This window comes from Electrophorus electricus, chromosome 7, assembly GCF_041902795.1.
Source record: "Electrophorus electricus isolate QZ-2024a chromosome 7, ASM4190279v1, whole genome shotgun sequence".
Classification (NCBI taxonomy): Eukaryota; Metazoa; Chordata; class Actinopteri; order Gymnotiformes; family Gymnotidae; genus Electrophorus; species Electrophorus electricus.
This window is the reverse complement of record NC_137503.1, coordinates 9531865-9553154: the sequence shown is the minus strand read 5'-3', so window position 1 is coordinate 9553154 and position 21290 is coordinate 9531865. Positions and strand designations below refer to the sequence as shown.

Sequence of the window (21290 nt, the reverse complement as noted above, 5' to 3'; positions counted from 1 at the left end):
TAGTCACTACTGTGGATATCACCAAGTGTGCATTGATGCACGTGCCAGAAAGTGTTGAAGGGTAACAGTTATTTTTCCTGAGCCAACTTACAATATTTTTAGTTTTTGAGATACAACTGGGACACATTGCAGAGATAAATGACCGCTATATCTGCCAAAAAAGCGTGGGAAATTTCTCATAATGATAAACAAATCGTTGCATCATGCTGCAGTGACAAGACCATCCGCTCATCAAGTTCGGAACAAGCCTGCCACTAGACTGGCATGTGAGTTTCGGCGATGAAGAATCCTCGGACATGTTCACCCTTGAGATGTCTTGGATGACCTTGCGTGGAATGTGTAGCACCTCCTATCTCCGCGTGCTCCGGTAGCCTATACCCGCCTGACACCGCCTCCCTCGCAGCCTGCAGACACCGTCGTATTGGACAGCGGACGCGGAGCCTGTTTTCCAGGCTTGGCGAGCACGCGCTGGTACTCTCACCGCAGTGCATGTGGCTCTAAGTCCGATAGATACTACAGAGATATCTGCAGGTTGCTGGCCAAGAAATATAGTGCTGTCATTCCTTTACGAAAGCAGGATAAATGAGACGCGCACATTTAGACGGTTTTTGGACAAAATGCCACATTGCCTTTAGGCTGTTACAATGATATGATAAAAAAAAATAATAAACTTGCAACGCAGCACATGTTGATGCATTTTGTAATTTATGTTAAATCTTAAAAGACGCCTGTTACGTCTTAGCTTTACGACAAACAGAGACACCTGTCCGGGAATGTAGCGGGAATCGTCCGCTTCTGGCTTGCGAGGTAAGTTATGCATAGTTGTAAACATTTTTGGTATCACATTTACCTGATAGCATCATGGATACATTATAGGTTTAATACATGGATTATAAATTGTTAATGGTTTTTGTGTACAATTTCGTCTATATTCTGCATGGTACCCGTTTCTTGCATGTGCGTAATTGTCGGCGCTCTACACGATCTGTTAATATATGAAGTGTCTTTAATTTTAACACCTGAAATTTCATTTATTTTAAAACTGTTTTTGTTGTTTTCTGTGTTTTTCATTACCATATATAGCTATTTTACATCCCTAAAGGTTACAAATTTTCGACCATGTATTAGCACTTGAATAGCATCTGGTTGTAACTGGTAACAATCAGTAGGTTGTATCTGCATTAGTTGTGCGCAGTGATGTGTTCACCCACAAAGATTCTGTCAGCAGTTACAGCAGGCAGTGCAGAGCAGGTTTGTTTGTGATCTGTGCTCTTACACTGATGGGAAGTTTTTTATTGACTGTTGGGACATATTGCACTTCAAGGTTTCATAATTTGCTATTTTTTTTACACTGGAAAATGAAGGATTTGCTTTAAGTGTGGTTTTTGTTTAGTTGATGTTGCTTACTTTACCAGGGCACATTTGGATACACTATAAACAACAATGATGCAGTATATAAATTTTATTATTAGATAAAATATATGTTGTAGGTAAAATAAATTGTTTATTGCTACCATTACTCACAATGATCACATGTAAACATGTGGAGAAAATAGGTTAGCCTCGCCAACACATAACCACAGACACATAACTTTATACATCTGATAGTGGAAAAAGCATTTCCATAGCCAGTGGGCTTTGATTTGTGACTAGAGAGGTGCATCTTCATGACCCGGAGATTATGTATTCTTCCCAGAATCCCCTGGGACTCTCTCTTCCAGGCTCTCTGAGGAGTCAGCAGGAAAACATTTTTTTTATAAGCGTTGAGTGAGACATTTTGAAAAGTAAACAAGAGGAGGAGGAATATAAGGAAAGGAGCAGGCATAGTAGGAAAATTGTTTCTGTCTTTTTTATGCAGGCATACAGGATTACAACAAAAGATAGACTGTGCTGCATTTTTTAATTGCCAGAAGCTTTATTGAATGATCACACACAAAAATATGTGTATGTGGCATATTATGTACAAGAAATATTGCTCTGATATCTCTATGCATGTGTCCCTGTGTTTCAGCGGTGCCACTTTTCTCAGGTGTAGAGCCACTCTGTTACTGAATATCACTGTGATTCCCACCTTGCCTCTGCTTTTCCCTCAGTCATTTTGGCTTTACTTTCCACATATGAGGAATATAAGAATTCTGTTGTTACGCAAGCATACAAGAGGTGTTTACTTGTCTGAGGAGTGGAGAGTGAGATGAAAGAAGTCTCATCTCCTATTTCTTATGTTGCTTGGCGATATCAGAGAGCGAGTGCAGAAAAGAGTGAGTGAGTGAGTGAGTGAGTGAGAATAAAGTTGTACAGGCAACAGGGGCATATAGAAATAGAACTGAGAAGACGGCAAGAGGAAAAAGTTACACCGATAGCTGCAAAAGGAAAGAAATAAGGGGAAAGCAGGAGATGAAAAGACAGACACGGCAGAGAAGAGGGAGCGAGTGAAGGCAGGCTATGGAGAAAAGGATGAGGTGCCAAAGCGAAATGAGAGAAGTAGAATCCCGACGAAAGGCTTGCTTGCCTGTGTGCCTTCACTATGAATGGAAGTTAACCTCTTGACAGACAGAGACATCTATTACCACAAAAACATCACCTCATCTATCTCTCACTCAGTCCTACCCTCCCTCTGTTGCCAGGAGATGAATTAAATTAATTGTGTTCTAATTGCCCCCTTCTGTAGATAAGAAACTTCATCATTTCAGGCAAATAGCTCAAGTCTGTTTCTCTCTTTCTGTCTCTCAGTCTCTCTCTATGTATACATACCGCCCTATTTTTTTTATATTTGAATTCCCCGAGACATCAGTAAAGTCCTGGAAAGCCTGGGCTTATATTATTAATGTATGTCCATAACAACACCACACCGAAGATCCAAATGCATTTCTGCACCATCAGTGGTCAATCAATGGCCAAGAGAGAATGAACACTTTGTAGTACTTCTATAAAGGAATCAGCTTTGAGATTGACTTTTATTTAGTGCATGACTTAAAGAATATTGCACCATTTTTTAAGAACTATTGAACCTACAAGAGCTCATCTAAAGCGCCCAAAACTTCATTAAAACCTACCAAACAGCTTACTGTGCACTTGCTGTGGGTTTGTCATTTAGCGTTGTATCCCATTTCTATTTTAATAGTGTCTTGTAATTCCATATCATACAATCATCTCACAGAGTTGGTATAGCTGATGGCTCTAAAGTCACATGACCTTTCTAAGTGGAGACACATCTTTGTCTGCACTTGCTGCTACTAGCTATGTGTGGATGACACTGATGAAAGGTCTCTCTGGTGTCACGGAACTTCCATTAAAGAGTTATAGAAATTCTTGACCAGATGCTAAATCCTTATCTCTGTTATTCTACTCCTCAGTTTGAGCTGGAATTATGAGATGTTATTCATTCTTTTAATGGCATATCTTTTTAAAATTAGCATATTTATATGAGCAAACCTTGTACCTGTGGTCAAAGATCAACCTGAAAGACTTCAGGAATATTTTGGTTTCCTTAAATGATTTCTGACACAGCAGCACATGCATGTTTTATTGATTCAGACATTTAGCTTTAGGATTATATGGACTTGTTGGGTGCCTTTCCAGAACACAGTTCTAAAAGAGTATTCTTTTTAGAATCATGCTGTTTCTCTTGTTTTACAGTGACCAAAGTCGTTAAGACAAATGGGTGCACTGTCACAGCCAGGGCAGTTGGTGTCAAATGTATTATCGTTCCCGGACTAAAGCCATAATCCTACCCATAATCTTACCTACTGTGTCCTGCAAACAACGTACAAGTACAGCATCAGTGAAATATCTCAAATTTGATTTACATCCCCTTCCTTTCAGCCCAGTGTGTCATCATTAAGCTATTGCAGTGGGGGGGGGGGGGGGGGGGGGGTTAACACTCTTTGAGGCATCAACTTTTCTCAGCACATTACTGTGTTTAGTTAGTTAAGATAGCGTTGTGTAAATGGGTTTTCTATTTCTCCACACTGCAGATGAAAAGGTCATGACTATTGCCAGTATTTTTGCGCGAGCTCACACTGCACTTTCTAAATGTGACTGGAAATGGCTGGGGCGTCTTGGCTTTCAAGTTTGCACGCATGGCTATTTCTGTCTGAAAAAAAGAGCAAATCAGAGGGATGAATCTTATCGGCACTGCAGAATGCGCACAAAAAGATGAAGCGTGGAAAAAATCATGTAATTTCCATTATAGGGAGAAAGCAGAGTATCTTTTAGATGATTGACTACCGTGTTCAAGCAAAGAACAAAAAAGAAATGACCATCAGCAAGCATTACCAGTTGGGTGACCAATGCAACCTGGTGTAAAGGAGGGATTTGTGAAAGAACAAGCAGAAGCATTTTGTTAAATTCTGATCTAGGTAAATGTTAGGTTGCAGGAACAAATGCAAGTTTAAGTCAGTAGACCCAAAGAACACACCCAAAGTGTTAGCAGATATCTGCCTTGCGTTTGAGTTACACAATATACTTTTTTGATATGTCCATCTAATCATTCACATACTGGTTTGTTGCTTTGAGACCACATCATACATATTCACAGCTTTGCAAAAGAACTACAGCTCTGTTTCTGAGTCCCAGTGGCTTGACAGAGAATGTGGATGTCAATAACCTATTAAGTTGAAATATTGTGTCATAGCACATTAGACTACATGGGCAGCATCACTAGAAGTTGTTGTGGGAGCAGCCATCTGAATGTAAGTGATGCAACAGGAGCTCATTAGCTGGAGAATGGCATATGGAATTATGCTATTGTAGTTTATAGTGATGTTTCTATCATCAGTTCAGCATTCACACTGGCATGTTGCTTTATGGTTTACCCAATGATGAACTGAGAGACTTCTTATTTAGTTGTAGCAGTCATTAAGGCAAAGTACATCATTAGAAAACATGATCTACAGAGCTGCCTCCCCTGCTCAACACAGTGCTTTATGATGCAGGTATTTTGCAACACAAGGATGCAGAGTGGTCCCATGTTTTATGGCTGATGTTTGAGTTTATGTTGTGATGAAATACTGAGCTGCTCATTTGTGTGGGCTTCTCTTTCTCTCTCTCTCTCTCTCTCTCTCTCTCTCTCTCTCTCTCTCTCTCTCTCTCTGGGAGAGATTTACGAGTAGGAGGTGTGTGGAGGAGCTCAGAGCAGAGGAGTTCAGCATAACACCATACTTCCATTTTTCCTGTCTGATTATCTCTCACTCTGTAATTGTCTTGGTTCTTTGCTCCTTCACTTGCTCGTGGGGACACATTGGCATTGTATCAACATTGCAGTAAATAAATGCAGTTTTGAGTGGCCTAAATCAGAGCAGGTGTAAAAAGCAGTTTGTATACTTAATGCAATGTACCAGTATACCTTACCAGTATAGTGGCTTGATATCTCTTGACATTTATTTTGTAATATTGTCACCTGATATGTGCACTTAATGTATGACAGAAATATCATCTTAAACATCATTACATTCAGGAGCAAATCAAGAAAATCCCTGCCTGCCTTGTCACACTTTTGCATTCATTCATTCCTTCTGGAAGAACTGGATCTTAATTGGTATGTGAAGAAAACGCATTTGAATTCCAAGTCTTCTTAATGAGACTAGTCAAGGCTGTACCTTCACAGAAGCTGGTACCCCCCACACTTTCTCAGAATTCACATCTTGCTAAAGGCTGCTCTTCAAATGTGTGCAGTTCTTTGGCCACCTGCCTTCTACCCTGATGGCAGTCTGAACAGGACAGCCATTGAAAAACATGGAGTTCTGAATGATACATCTCTCAATCGGTGTAAAAAGAGGAAGGTCATACTTTGATGCCATAGAAGAAATAAAAATGGGTTAAAGGGATGTTGTTCTCTCATCCTTTTACTGAGCAACGGTACAAACAAGGCACATTCCAAACCTGTGGCATACAAAAACACATGAGTAACATGAGTAACTATTTATGCTCTTCATGCAGAAAGAAACGCACTGGTGTGCACTCGGGTTTATAAGACTGGCTCAAAGACTCTTAACAAAAGCACTGAAAATGGAGCCTGCACTAAGTACATCCGTAGAAGTGAACTGTGATGCCCACTGAGAATGAGCAAGTTTCGATGCTTTCTTTGCTGTCTTTGTAGTTTGTGTGACATGTAGTGATGACACAAAATCACACACAGGAAACATCAGAAAGGTGGATTCAGCCTTTCACTGCAGACTTAAGACATTATTCTCGTCAAGCCTTTGATGCTAACATGCCTGCTTGAAAGTAAATAAGATGAAAGATGATTGATTATGTTGAAGGCTATCACAGCAGGGTTATACTTAGCCTCCTCCAGTGAAGCCATTATTCTGGGTTTGAGAAGGAGTGATTAAAGTCGATTAACTGCAGCCCTAGACCCTCCAGACAGTCACCTCCCTCCATGTCAGGGGACTTCATTAGGAAGTGTGTGTTAGCTGTGAACGCACCTGGGCCTCACACACATCACTCTCGCAGGCTCATCAACAAGCCAGCAATCTGCAAAGCATGGGTACCCTCTCTTCTGCTGGTTCTCTGTTGATGGGAAGAATGTCAGTTTTGACAGAGATAATAAAGTATTTTGAGACACGGGCACCGGGATATGCTGGGCATTGATAGACATTAAGCAAACTGACCCTCCTGGATGGTGTTTGGATAGCTTGCCCCATATAGAGAAGAAATAGAGAGGTGGTAGGAATGCAAAACAATATTAACAGAGGGGAAATTTGCCCCCTTATACAACAGTGTAGCTTTTCTAATTAATTCGTAGCATAGTTTTATCATTGTTTAGTTGGTGTATGTTTCCAAAGCTGTCTTGTACTTGCAAGTCTTCCTGTTAGAGGAAATAAAAAATATTACAAAATGTGAATGTGATAGCAATACAATCTTTCTTTTATTGCTAAATAGCAAATGTATGCAATAGGGTCTTTATTTAGCGCTAAGAGACCAACTGTTTTATTCAAACTCAAGAAACTTTAACAAGCACCTTTCTGTTCATTTTGGGTGGACTTACTGTCTATTCTTGGGCTGAGCATCCCTAGGGCTCAAATGAAGGTTAGATTGGTATGTTTCCCAGATACAGACATTTCCTCCAGATCTTTACGCTATCAGGAAATCAATGCCTGCTTTCCCCTCTCCTCTCATCTTCAAGGTCTGTGCAGAAGAAAACTCCAGAGAATTTATGCTTGCTTCAGTTACAAACTGGGTAGAAAACAACCTAAAACTAGCAATGTGTAAGTAACGTTTTTTGGGGTCTCAGAGGATGCCAACCACCTGAGATTCTTAAAGAGTTGCCTGACTCCATTGAGACTATGTGAGTAATCCTGCACTGTTGAAGATCAGGATGCACCTTAGTAGCTCCACTTCTTCACTCTGAGACCTTCCCTTTCTTTAAAGTATAAGCACCCACTGGTCCAAACCCACAAGCCTACAGTGTTGAGTTCAGAATAGATCATACCCCCAATACCATGATTTATACAATATCCATTCTATGCTTGTCGTTTTCAAGTTCAGACAACTTCCAAAACGTCTTTTCCACAGGTACTGTTAAAATGTGTCTTTTTATAAAGTAGACTGGATGGCTTGATGTCGGTTTTCCCATCTTCTTTGGAACTGCCAATAATGTTGCCTTTTTAGGACAACACAGATTAAAGAGGATGAGAGTGAAAGGCCTCTGGAGTTCTCAGTCTTCAGAATGAGTGAGAAACCCACAGCCACGTTCTCTCCTCTTCCCCTGGAGTGACATGTTTACCTGTGAAACAGGATTGCCATCCCATCGCACCCCTACCCCCATCCCACCCCACCTTTCACAGTGTCCTGACTTTGGACTAGGAATTACTAATCTAATTCCGCCCTCAACCTCAGGACAGCACAGAAACCATCAATAATGGAGAGAGGTGCTCCCGCTGCACACACTGAATGCGTTTTGTCAGAAGCTGCAATAAAAGGGAGGAAGGAGAACAAAGCCCTGAACCCTTCTGTCAGTTATTGTCTCCATGTCTCGTCTCTGACACAGCAAACATCAGGCAGTCCGCTCACGCTCCCAGTCAGCTCCGTTACAAGCTGAGAGAGAGACTGCAAGACTAAGAGAGAGAGAGAGAGAGAGAGAGAGAGAGAGAGAGAGAGAGAGAGTAATGCATTCTGCAGTCTTCACTCACTACTCTATGGCCCTATGAACCACTCGACCTTTTACTGTCCATTCCACCAACCCTTGCATTATGTCTGGCCCTGTCTTCATATTATTGGCAGAATAGCTAAATCAGCACATATAATGAATATTTTCCCTTGTCTTGAGGGGAGCACAGTTAAAACATCACTTTTTAAATTTCTTTAGCTATCTGAAGATGATTTTATAATATCAAGTAGTAAAAGCATAACGTGTGCAACAATCAGCTGCATCTGGCCTCCCATAAAGATTGCCCCTAGCCCTGTTGCTATGGCAACAATAATAGAAGTGAACAGTGGGCTATCAGTCTCACAAAATGTTTCTTTGATACATGCAATTCATAAGTGCAAAATGTTTGTACTAGTTTGATGATGGGACAAGTGATTGTATTACAGTGTGTTTTTGTCTGCCATTGCTTTGATTTGTGTAGACTGTGCAGAAGAAAGCAATAAGGATCAAACTGAATGTAGAGCTTTAATCTAGGCTCTTCCTCAGTCCTCTAGCTCTCTAGAGTATGGAGTCACAGAGGCATGTTCTGCTCACACAAAGCCTGTGACATGCTTACTCACCACTTCCCATTAGCCAAACGTGAATCATGTATTCCTGTACTATGTGGTTAGCAAAGGTTTTCATCCTTCATAACATCATTTGTATGTGATGTTTTGTTTGATTGAAAAAAATAAACTGTAGCTGTAGACAACAATAGACACTGCTGCTGTTACCTTTGTCATATAATATTTAAGAGAAAATTCCTTCTGGCTATTTCATCCTACTTCAGCGCTACTGTTAACTTTGTCTGAGTGCCAAGCTTCTGAAGGCATCATTTAGATGATACGTCACTCCCTCACTGCAAGATTTAATGTCATAATCAATTCATAACTTTTTAAGAGTGCTGCTGCCTAATGGTGCTAAAGTGCTGCTTGATACTCGATTGCCAAGTATATCTTGTTTGGATACATAGACAGCAGCTATCTTCATGTCTGACAACCATTAAAACCATACTGTAAAATATATGCAAGTGTAAAAGGAATGTATTTTTCTAAGCAGCATGTGAAATGTCACACACAGAGTATATTATGGGAATATGTAATGCACTGAGATGTTCCTTAGTATTTCAATGTGACTATGGGCTATAATGCAGATTCTCAGCTTCCAGGAGCTATTACTATTAAATGATTCATTTGACAGAAGTGAAAGTACTTTAAATTGAAAATCGATATTTTGGACTTCAGTCTTAACTTTAGTTTGGAATAAAAGGAAACATTTGTAGATAATGAATTTTAATAGGCATGATTTTCATATTTGTATCACATTCAAACAATTTGGACCTATTACATTATTTATATTTTGCTCATTACCTTTCACTTTATATACATTTGTATCCAAAGTGCAGAATAATGTTATAATTGTTAGAGTATGCTGTTAGACTTGCCACCTCTGACAACTGACTGTCAGATCCATATTTTGATTACATGTGCAGATAAAGTCACAGGAACTGTTTTGGAAATCTGTGTATCCATCAAAAGAATTAGTTTCATACATTTATATTCATAGATCTATGCAACACTGGTAAAATTGTTCTTTGCAATAAAAGCACCGGGCTTAGTGACTTGGCTATAAATGGACTAGGCTTGATGACTTGGCTATAAATTGACTGGGCTTAGTGCCTTGGCTATAAATGGGCCTAGTGACTTGTCTGTGCTCAGGAAGCCACCATACTGAGCTTGACAGGCATCAAAACAGGCGATATGTTTTCTCCTTAGACTGCAACATCTGCAGCTCAGTATGCTATAGGTGTGTGGCAGGTTTGATGACAGGGTGCCAAGTAAGAGCTGGCAAATGGAAGGGAGTGAAAAAAACAATACAGGAAACTGTCAGTGCAACAAAAAGATGAAGAAGAAAGGCCTAAGATGATTCCTGTATCAATGTGCATCCAAGGGCAATAAAAAAATCAATGGTTACTTTAGTCATTACATGCCTCTGGAAATACAATACAGGAATCGAGTTATTTAGCAGTGATTTACCAAGGAGACAGTAAGTCTGGTGATATCAGTTGTTTTAAGTCTACCGATATAGGCTACACACCAACATCACCAGTAACCTTCCTCTGATAGCCATGGCAAAATCAAGAGAGTAGATTGTTAGTGTGAAAATTACATCCTGACACACTTGCAGTCATTCTTTCACAGGGAGATCGAGCTAATCAGACTTCTTTCTTCAAAGACAAGGGATTACATCAATTAAGCTTTTCTCCCCGTCTCATGTCTTTTCTTTTAGTACATGTGTACATGATCATAGTTAACTCTTTCCTATGCTCAGATTCTCACTTGCATAAGATATCTGCATTTGATAAGGTATGTGTTCTATCTGATTTTTTCCAATAAATCTCCTTGTCTTTTCCTTCCAGGACTCCATCTCTCATTGACTGCACAGTGCTCAGGGCATGAAGCCCCATCATGCTTTGGGCTTGTCACCATGGTCCTGCCTAAGGGGCGACAGGAGCTGTGGAAGCGCGTGAGGTCACTACCCACACAAGTCTGCCATGGGTACAGAGAGTTACACGGAGCAGCTGGAGACCAGTGATGGAGCCGGGACACTGGCCAGCATCACTGGCTTGGACGAACCAATGGGACCGAGTGCTGCCACAAGCTGGTATATGCCTTATCCAATCAGCTTCCAGGTGTCTCTTACCTGTTTCCTCTTGTTGGAGCTGGTTCTGGGCTTCAGTAGTAACTTGACCGTGCTGGTGCTTTACTGCTCCCAGTCTAACTTGGTGGATTCGGTCAGTAACATGGTCACAGTTAACCTCCATGTCCTGGACATTGTTGTATGTGTGCTGTGCGTGCCATTAAGTGTCGTCGTGGTGCTGTTGCCAACAGGTTGCAACCTTGCGCTAATCTGTTGCTTACACGAAGCCTGTGTCACATTCGCCAGCATCTCCACAGCCATTAATGTGCTTGTCATCAGCCTGGACCGCTACGATATCTCTGTGCGGCCGGCTAACCGGTTCCTCACTCCCAAATGGGCAGCACTTCTGCTGGCTGCTGTATGGGCCGTATCTCTCGCTGTCTTCTTCATCCCCTTCATTGAGGTGGACTTCTTCTCCTCAGAGCCGGAGAATGAACTCACTGGAGGCTCCTTGGTCCCAGCCTGGCGTAACCGAACACTTCTGTGTGTGGGAGGCCAGGGCTATCACACAGGCCTTGGAATGTATTACCACATCCTGCTGCAGGTGCCCACCTTCTTTGCCACACTAGTGGTGATGCTCTTCACGTATTCAAGAATCCTTCGAGCACTAAACATTCGCATTGGTTCACACATGAGGAGGAACCAGCACCGCACCAGGCCCGCCTGTAGAGGGCGCCGCAGGAGACAGAAGAAAAAGGGCAGCTCAGCAGACCTCGAGGGAGGAGAGCAAACGACAAACCAGACCAAGCATCTCACACACCCTCCACTCATGTCTTCCCCGACGCCGACTCCTACAGCCACGTCGCCCCCAGCACAGTCCTCCACCCCGCTGGTGAGTGCTAGCACTGCCACCGGACCCGCTCCTGTCGTAGGAGTCCAGGCCTCGGTTTCAGCCATCATTGCTCTCCGCAGGGCTGTCAGGCGGCACCGAGACCGGCGTGAGCGCCAACGGCGGGTCTTCAGGATGTCCCTGATCATTATCTGCAGCTTTCTGGGCTGTTGGGCACCTATTTCTGTGATCAACATTCTCATCCTTGCTTTAGGCCCCAGTGACGGGTTGGTCCGAACGCGGCTTTGGTTCTTGGCAATGGCATATGGCACCACCATATCCCATCCGCTGCTGTACGCCTTCACGCGGCAGAAGCTCCGTCGGGCGCTCAGGGCCAAGGTGAAGAAGCGTGTGGTGTCCTTGCTGCAAGTGGACCCATCCCCAGGTGGAACTGTCATCCACAACTCTTGGGTGGAGCCACGGCAGGGACGTAAGTTTCGTTTAGACGGCAGTGATGCTACTGACAGGTGTCTAACAGAACCACTATGAAATTAAGCAACACACACTTTGGTTTACCTATTCATCTAACATGGAAGGACTCCTGGAGAAGGATTGGTGATGTGGGCCTATCAGGCAGAATTTTAAAGTGTACTGTCCAATTCCAAAGTCATATAGATGAAAAAGAAGTAAAGATGAATAGAGCCAATGGATTCACAAGTTGCAGAATTGTTAGTGGGATTTTGTTTTAACTTTGTGCAGTGATTGACACAATGACAATGACAAATAACATATGATATTATGTACATTATTTTTAATCTGATAAAAGGTGTATTACTGGCAAATTTATTTTAAATAAATGTTTCATTTGTAGTATGCATTTTTGGGCAAATACAAGAACTCATTTATTTTCTGTATTTTATGTAATATAATAAATGTAATTATGCAATATAATTATTCTTTCATTGGGAATGACTGCATTTATCATATTTTCAAGAACTGTATGTATGTAATTGTCAGTAATAAACTAATCTGCAATATTTGCAACTTAAAGTCAAATTGGAAATGGCACAGGTGTGCCAATTACGCAGCTCATTTGTTCGCTAACTAGCAGTCTTGTTGGAGATTGGATACAGAAGCCACCTCTGGGCTTCCTTATCAACTGCTGTTTAGGAAATTATACTACCACCAGCAAATGTGTGGTTCATGAAGGGAAGGCTGAAGCAAAATCTCTCTTAGCTAGATTGGTCCCTGGCCACCTCCTCACACACCTACACGTTTTTACATGCAGAGTTAGACACGGGCATTAAGCGCTCAATAGCCTTGCAGCACAGTCTGTGGACTTATTACAAGTGCTTGTTTACGTAAAGGTAAATTTGCTCTTTGAGAGCACTCACTAAAGCGCTAATGTTCTATAACAACTTACAGTAAACTGAACATACAACAATTATAATGTCATTTAAATGCATGAAAAAGCATCCTTTGCTGTCTTCTTTTTTTTTTTTTTTTTTTTTACAAAACATCTAGTTGCTTAGAAGCTGGCCCATACCTTAAGCCTCCTCATGGGTTACCATAGTGTTCAATATGAGTTTTTGGCTTTATAGAATCATTAGGGGAATGCAAGTTTTTCTAATGGGTTGCATCATCTGTCACTGTTTGGTTTTTTAAAGAAGGTGTTTGGAAGTTTGATTATGAAAGAAAAACTGTTTGAAGAGATGTATAATTAGCTCCTTTACTAATTTATTTTTGGCTGTTATAAATTACTGATACCACAATATGAGTATGTCCAACAAGTAAATTTTGTTCTACACTGGCTAATGCAGGATTCTCATCTTCTCATCAACATATAACTGTGTAGAGTCAGTTTCCCCTTGTGTGCATCACTGAGTGTGGGTGTACATGCTCTAAAAAGGATTGCACAAGTCAGTATGAGAGAGGTGCATTAACATGTATTAGAATCAGGTTCAAGTATATTGTAGATGTTAACTGCTGTACATACTTTACATTGTTTTCTAGCCACTGCGTTGCAAGTGCTAAGTCGACAATGACTATACAATGTTTACGGTGTCAGGATCTCAAAAAACACAATCCTACGCAGGTCCACACCAAAGATGGAGCTTGAGGTATTTAAAAATCTCCTAGATGTAGGAGAACCCTTCCTATGCCCTTTCAGCATAAACCGGGTAGAATAAGATGATTTATTCACTGGGCTCAATATCATCTATGGATAAACATGTCAATAAATCCTAAAACTGTATAGTTTTGTTTTCGTGTGTTGTTATATGCATGTAACATATTAATGCATAAAGCTGGATTAGGTTGCTTGGCCCTTGTTGAGACTTCATTACAGGGGATAAACTGAATGGCACATGTCCATTCACTTGCCTAGTTCCACAGGCCTTGTAATAAGGCACCTGAACAGCTTGGAAGCCAAGGAACAATCCCCATGAGACCCTGAGGCCCCTCCCCAGACTGATTGCACATTGGCCTGTTCCTCTGGAGTCCATGTGGGGCTGAGCAGATCAGACAGAGGCATGGGGAATATTTTACATCATTATCAGTGGCTATATTGGTTTACAATAAAGTCATGTTAGGTATTTATCACAATTTTCTTTATTCGGCACATACTGGTTGTGTTGAATCAGAGGCACATCCTTTGACCATGCACTGCATGTTATATAATGTTGAAATTACTGTATAATACTGTCATTGTGCTGTTTTCATGTACGTTTAGTATGCCTGTATCAATAAATTGGATAGTTTCAGTTAGTCTGGAAATGATCTATAATGTCTGATCCAAAAGGTTTTGAAAAGTATGGATTCAAATCTTTGTTGATCAATAAGGAAATGATTAAGAAAATTACACAACGGCAACATAATATAGTGAAATTAGGTAAGGACCAAGAGCTATAAAACCACAAAGACCACATTCAGTAAATATCTTTAGTTTCCACCACCATACTTTAAACTCAGAGCATCTGTGAGTTTGTCTGTGTGGGATCCACAGCCTATGTGTACACTAGTAGAACAGGAGAGCAGTGTGTAGGTTGTAGCTCTAGGGAGATGTAAAACTTAGGAAACACACGCACAAAACACACACACACACACACAAACACACACACACACACACACACACAAACTAACTCTCTCTCTCCCTTCCTTTCTCTCTCTCTCTCTCTCTCTCTCTCTCTCTCTCTCTCCTGTAAAGTCATAGGCCTATATGCCCACATTTATATGTTTTCTTGGGGGCATAATGTGAAAGCACCATTGTTGAATAAAGTCTTGTTTCCAATGTACTCCTTATGAGTTACTTTACTGATGTAAACCTAGCTCCAAGGATTGTAGCCTATAGCTTAGAGCAGACCAACATTAAGGCATAAAAGGGCTACAAACGCCCCTGTAGTTTTTTTAGGTTTTCACTCCCCTCACCCATAAATTTTATGTTATTAAATAAAGAGTATCTGTCTTGCTGATTTTTTTTTGTGAACTCAAAAAGTTACTGATCTTTTCACATCCATACAGCATGATAAAATCAGAAAGGGCAGAACAGGGTGAATAAATAAAACATGTATAAAATGTTACAATCAAGCATGACTAGTTCAACAAGACAGAATTTTTAACACGTGTCAAAGGTATAGATTCTAACAGGGATAAAGATGTGCCTCCTTTTTAAAGGCATGAACCTTACTGGTGAGAAAATGTTTCAGTTCCTAGAGGCTGCAATAGTTGCAAGTTATTTAACTGATGTCTTTCAGTGCAGTTTTGTTACTTCCCTTTGTTCTTTAGGGATCGTTAAGGGTAGAGCTAAAATAAATGGCAGCCTAGCCATACAGTGCTTTACGTCTCTTTGCAATTTAAGTGTAAAGTTTTAGCAAAAGGCAGACAGTCACTCATGTAAAAACTCCCTTAACCTACCCATTCCTAGAATATATATTGTTTGTTTTTTCATAAACCATGCATTGCCTTAGAAACAATTTTGCTGATATGTTAATAAAATGTGACATTTTTAAATATCTTTCATATGAAATAAGTCTTGGTGCCTGCTAATAACAGCTAATATTTGTGAGGCTTGTTTAAGCAGCTAAAATCGATGCTTTCATATTCGGCAAAGTGTAAAATATTGTAGGCTAACTAGATTTAATATAATAATAACAACAATAATAAATTTGGCCAGAAAGCAAAAATGTTTTACAACCAAGCCCTGAGCTATTACTTTAGAGAAAATATATTTAATTCATGAATGTAACTACTAAAATGTTAAGTTAGCTAACAATAGGGGGAAAATGATGTATTCATTGGCTAAAATTAAATACCTATAATTAAGTGATTAAAGGGAGAACAACCACAAAGTAACTGCTCCTGTAGACAGCAATGTGTTTATTCAGTCAGTTGCTTGGCCATTCTAAGGCTTATAGACAGAGAAATCATATTGATTCAAATATTATAAAAACGTATTATATAAGTTATTTAAAAAAAAGGAACGCAGTGATAATGTAGTCAAACACATATTAATATTTGCTTTGGATCTAAAGATGGCAAAAGTTATGGCACCAGAGGCAGATGGGGCCCCCCTCTTTGAGCATCGGTACCTCTCTAGGTTTCTTCCGCATGCCCAAGTTTTTTCTTGCCACTGTCAACATTGGCTTGCTTTGACTCAGGCATGTGTAAAGCTGCTTTGTGACAACGGCTGTGGTAAAAAGCGCTATATAAATAAATGATTTTGATCTACAATCGTCAGCTATTTCAATGTACACTATAGGAGCTTGGTAGCAAGCTAACCTAGCTAACCTAGCTGGTGTTGGTTCGGTGCCAAATATATGGCTAGTGAGGTTAGGTTAACCTAGTTATGAAAAATATGGTGTCGAGCCTTCAAGGGAGAACGCAATCAAAATTGGCTATCCACATTTTAATTTTATCAAGACAATTGCACTTTAAACTGTGTACCTAAGTGCTAACTAGGTAGTTACATTATTTTGTTATAAAGTAAAAGGCTAAAAAGTATATATTATACTTATATATTTATATATTAGTCATTGTACATGAGGTGTATAGTGATAAGCTGCCGAAATAGCTCAGTTGGGAGAGCGTTAGACTGAAGATCTAAAGGTCCCTGGTTCGATCCCGGGTTTCGGCAGATGTTTTTCACTTCATATTTAGTACATGTAAAACATAACACCAGTTCTTCAACCGCCAATTATGATATTTGTCCAATCCATCCAATATGGTTTAAAATGGTACAACGATTTCTAACTTATTGCAAAAACAATGAACGCATAACAAATGCTTCCATTCATAGCAATACTTCACACTTTTAATGTCCAATCTACTTCTCCGTCTTGCCTCTTTGTTAACCTACCAACTGTTTGTTTTTTAAATATATAAGTACGTGGGTGTTTCTAGATTACGTACTGTACTGGGGCACACACCGAATTTACAAGGGCACAGCTGTAGCTACACCTCTGCTTGCCAATGAGTCGTGGCACCAAAACTGTCATCTAGTAAAAAGTCTGTGAAACAGTAAATAGATTAAGCAATTTATAACTAGAGTAAGCAGTACTCTGCCATGGATGGGAAATAAATAACATATTAACACAAAATAAACTTTTATTAATTTGCTTTATTGGCTATATAACGACACTCATTTTCCAACTTGTGTTATCAATGCCCTTTTACTAGCTAGCATAAATACAGTCGATGCTGATGTCTTTGCTGGTTTAATGCCTTTTCTTTAGTGGTCTAATATGTATTTTTGGTAGATTAAAAGGTTAAAAGTGGCTATAACCAAAACACATAGCTATGAGCTATCATTACCTTGTCTGCTGCGTGGCTGACTTTCTTTTAAATATATACAAATGTCCATTATTGTACAGCACGAAATAAACTGGCTCGGACTGAAAGCATTAGCTGCTCAAGCTTTTGAAATCCGCTGGAGCATTATGGGAAATATAGTACCTGTAGTGAATTTGCTTGGCATGCGCTGTAGTTCCACTCAGCAATCCAGGAGACCTTTTTAGTGGGACACGGCAACATTTTATTGGGGTACCTGCCCCAGTAAATTGGGTCTAATGACGACCCTATATAAGTATAAAAATCCACGCGGGATAACCATTAAATAAATAAGTAATTAAATACCTACGTATGCCACTGGGAGGCGCAAGAGCAAACAGGATCATTATTTGTGTGTGTAAAATACTGTATGTACAGTGGTTGTCATTAGACAATGGATCTTTTTCACCAGAGTCTCGCTAAACAAATAAATAAACAATATTCAATGCACCCGTTATTATTCTACAATAAACTCGACCACACTTGACGGCTTATCTAACTTATCTTTAATCATATTTAGAGGTCAAGTTCCTTGCCATTTTTATTGAATTTAAAGGGTTGTTTGCGATGTTTATGAAGCATTCAGAATAATAATTTTACTTGAATGAAAACTAAATTAGCATACAATAAGCCACTCTGCTGTCATAACCCAAATACCACAAATGGCTTCAAAATAACTAAAAATAATAAAGGGGAATTCATGATTTAATTATTTAATAGGCAAATAAAACAGGGCTATATAAGATTGTAATGTTATCTAACCTTAGTTAACCTACACCAATGACAGGACCCATAAAGGATTTATGCAGTGCACATGAGCAGAGCGGTTTCATCTCTACCACTGGATGGCAGAATTTCCACAATCCACAAGCTGTGATCAGACTCTTCTCAACTATTTTGACCAATTACAACAGTATTTATATTTGATTTATAACTAATGACAATACAATACTAATTACAAGATTTATAAATAATGTCAATATTATTTAATTTCATGTTATTAAGATAATGAAGTGATTTATAATTTAACAATGTAAAATGTTAAGTTTCTAGTTAAAGTGCAAATTATGGTATTTATTGAAATGAAAGCTGGTCATTTAAATTCACAATTGATAAAAAACTAATAAAAACAGAACTCTATGTTGGAGGAGTGGGTTGTGTGTGTGTATATATATATATATATATATATATATATATATATATATATATATATATATGAACATTTCCCACTCGCCCTCTGGGTGGACTTCTTCCTTCCTATAAGAGGCCTGGGAGCTCAAGAGTCCCGCATAGTCCTCTGTAGGTGTTCCCAGGACTGCACTCTTCTGGACCACGATCTCGAATGTTGTTCCTGGTATCTGTTGGAGCCATTCTCCCAGTTTGGGGGTTACAACCCCTAGTGCTCCAATTACCATGGGAATCATGCCCCCACATCTTTTCTATCTGTTCCTTCAACCCTTGGTATTTTTTGACCTTATCATATTCCTTTTTCCTGATGTTTCTATCACTTGGGATTGCTACATCTATCACTAACTATGGCCTTCTTTTGCTATGTCTATTTGGATAGCCATTACCATCTTATCTGTCTTAATCTGGAAGTCCCACAGGAACTTAGCATGGTCATTTTCCACCGCCTTTGGGGGTATATCTCACTTAGTCCTTGCAACTTCCAGTCCATACTCAGCACAGATGTTTCTGTACACTATGCCAGCCACTTGATTATGGTGTTCCATGTAGGCCCTGCCTGCTAGCATCCCCATTTAATATGCTGGATTGTCTCAGAGACATCTTTGCACAGCTTGTATCTGGGATCCTGCCTGGTGTTGTAGATCCGAGCCTGTCTTTCAATCCAGCCTTTTCCAGCATATTGGTAGGATTTCGCCATATCAGCCATTTTCACTATCTGCCAGTGGAATATACTGTGCGGATGTTTTTACTGCCATGATGGTCCCTGTTCCTCCTCATGTTTCTGCTGGCTGAGGTAATCACTAAGCACTTTGTCAATTGGGGCCATTATCCTGGTGTCTTCCTGGATCTTGGTTGTTTCTTACTGGATAGTGACTTTGACCCTCACTAGTTATCTGCCCCCCTCTTTACGTTTATTGAACAGCCCCAGAGTGCTGGATTTGAGATGAAACCCTTAGACCAGCTTATTATGTCAGTGAGGTACCTTCTAACTGGCAAGGCATAAGTATTGATAGCTCGGATTTTGGATTTCCCATTCAGCTGACTTTGTAGGACTTGCCTGACGCTTTGCAGGTATTTTGCAGCTGTCTCTGCTTCCCTTTTTACCTCTTTATGATTCCCATTTATCTGTGGGATTCCAAGGTACTTGTAGCTGCCCTCAACATCTGTTATATTACCTTCTGGTAGTGTGATCCCTTCTGTTCTAGCCACCTTCCATCTTCTTGTAACCATACGACCACACTTATCCAATCCAAATGACATTCCAGTGTTGTTGCTGTATATCCTGGTGAGATGGATTAGTGAGTTGATGTGTCATTCACTTCTGGCATACAGCTTTATGTCATCCATGTACAGGAGGTGGCTGATGGTTGCTCCATTCCATAGCTAGTATTCGTAGCCACTGTTGGTGATGATCTCACTGAGGGGGTTCAGGCTTATGCAGAACAGCAGCAGAGACAGGGCTTCTCCTTAGTAAACCCTGGACTTGGTGATTCATGCTATTGGCTTGAAGTTGGCCTCTAGGGTTGTTTTCCACAGGTCCACTGAGTTCTTGATGAAAGCTCTTGAAGTGCTGTTGATGTTATACAGCCTCAAGCATTTCAGGATCCATGTGTGGTGCATTGTATCATAGGCGTTCTTGTAATCAGTCTTGGCATGGCACAGGTTGGCCTGTCTGGTCTTAGAGTCTCGAATGATTGTGTTATCCACCAACAGCTGGTGCTTGGCTCCTCTGGTGTTCTTCCCAATACCATTCGGGGCCTGCACATGGATCAGGACTGTCTGGCCTTCAGTTAACCATTCAGGGTGGGTTCCATCTGTTAGCAGCTGGTTCATTTGTGCTGCCAGGTGCTCATGGAGTGGAATCAGCTTCTTCAGCCAGTAGGCATAGAGCATGTAAGGGCCTGGAGCTGTCCAGTTCTTCATGCTTGAGACACTTCCTTGGATGTTTGATAGTGATTACTAGATCCTGTTCAGGGAGATTGCTGTGGTCAGCGAAGGGCTTCCTGCGCCCAAGGCTCCACCCAGAAGGCGCGGCTCTGGAACAAGTAGGCTTGCAGGGTGGCAACATCATCAGATGAGGACACTCCATCCGCAGAGGCTCGGAGCCCCAGAGCTCACGTGCCTACGCTGAAGCCTCATAAAGGCAAGAAGGCAGTATCACCAGTGCCCACCCCAGAGACAAACAGATCAGCTGGTATGTCTCTGGATATGTGTGCACTGGTGTTTCACACCTGCTTCTTATTGTGTATCATTAGTGTGCATGTATACAAGTCTGCTGTTTGAACACGAGTGCTGTCGTTGTTTGAACCTGGTTAGCCACATAGTTGTCCGTTTTGTGTAAAAAGCATTTTGTTGCATTTAACAACTGTTTCCGCATTCTGCTCTGCCTCCTCACGTCACAGTATCTGCACGCAAGTTTCTACTCCGTGCCTTTGTGTTTATCCTATCCTTGTGCTTCTTAACCTCCGAGTGAACCTGGATTTGACCCTCATAAATCACGCTCGTCTCCGCACTTGCGTCCGCCTCCTTAGCGCTCACCTTTACACCTAAAGTGTATGAGAGTGGCCCGTGTCACTTAGTGTAACGACGGTGGGGTGACGAGCGAACACACTTGCGAAGAGCTGACGCGCTGGATGTTATGTAACAGAAATAAGAGCGATGTCATAACGGAATTGACGATAA

General features: G+C 40.7%; 1 protein-coding gene and 1 non-coding gene across 2 annotated transcripts; both read left to right on the top strand.

Annotated features, from left to right (window-relative positions):
- The first annotated feature begins 69 nt into the window (after positions 1–69).
- On the top strand, positions 70–13851 carry LOC113569649 (G-protein coupled receptor 22-like). Its single transcript, XM_026997607.3, has 2 exons — positions 70–807; positions 10548–13851. Exon 2 carries the CDS (start codon positions 10683–10685, stop codon positions 12144–12146), a length of 1464 nt encoding a protein of 487 aa, XP_026853408.2. The 5' UTR covers positions 70–807; positions 10548–10682; the 3' UTR covers positions 12147–13851.
- Positions 13852–16655: 2804 nt separating this feature from the next.
- trnaf-gaa (transfer RNA phenylalanine (anticodon GAA)) lies at positions 16656–16728 on the top strand. The gene has a single exon. It is a non-coding gene; the product is annotated as a tRNA-Phe (tRNA).
- Positions 16729–21290: the final 4562 nt, after the last annotated feature.

Coding starts and splice junctions, on each gene's coding strand:
- LOC113569649 (XM_026997607.3), top strand. CDS start 10,683: ATGGGTACAGAGAGTTACACGGAGCAGCTGGAGACCAGTGATGGAGCC.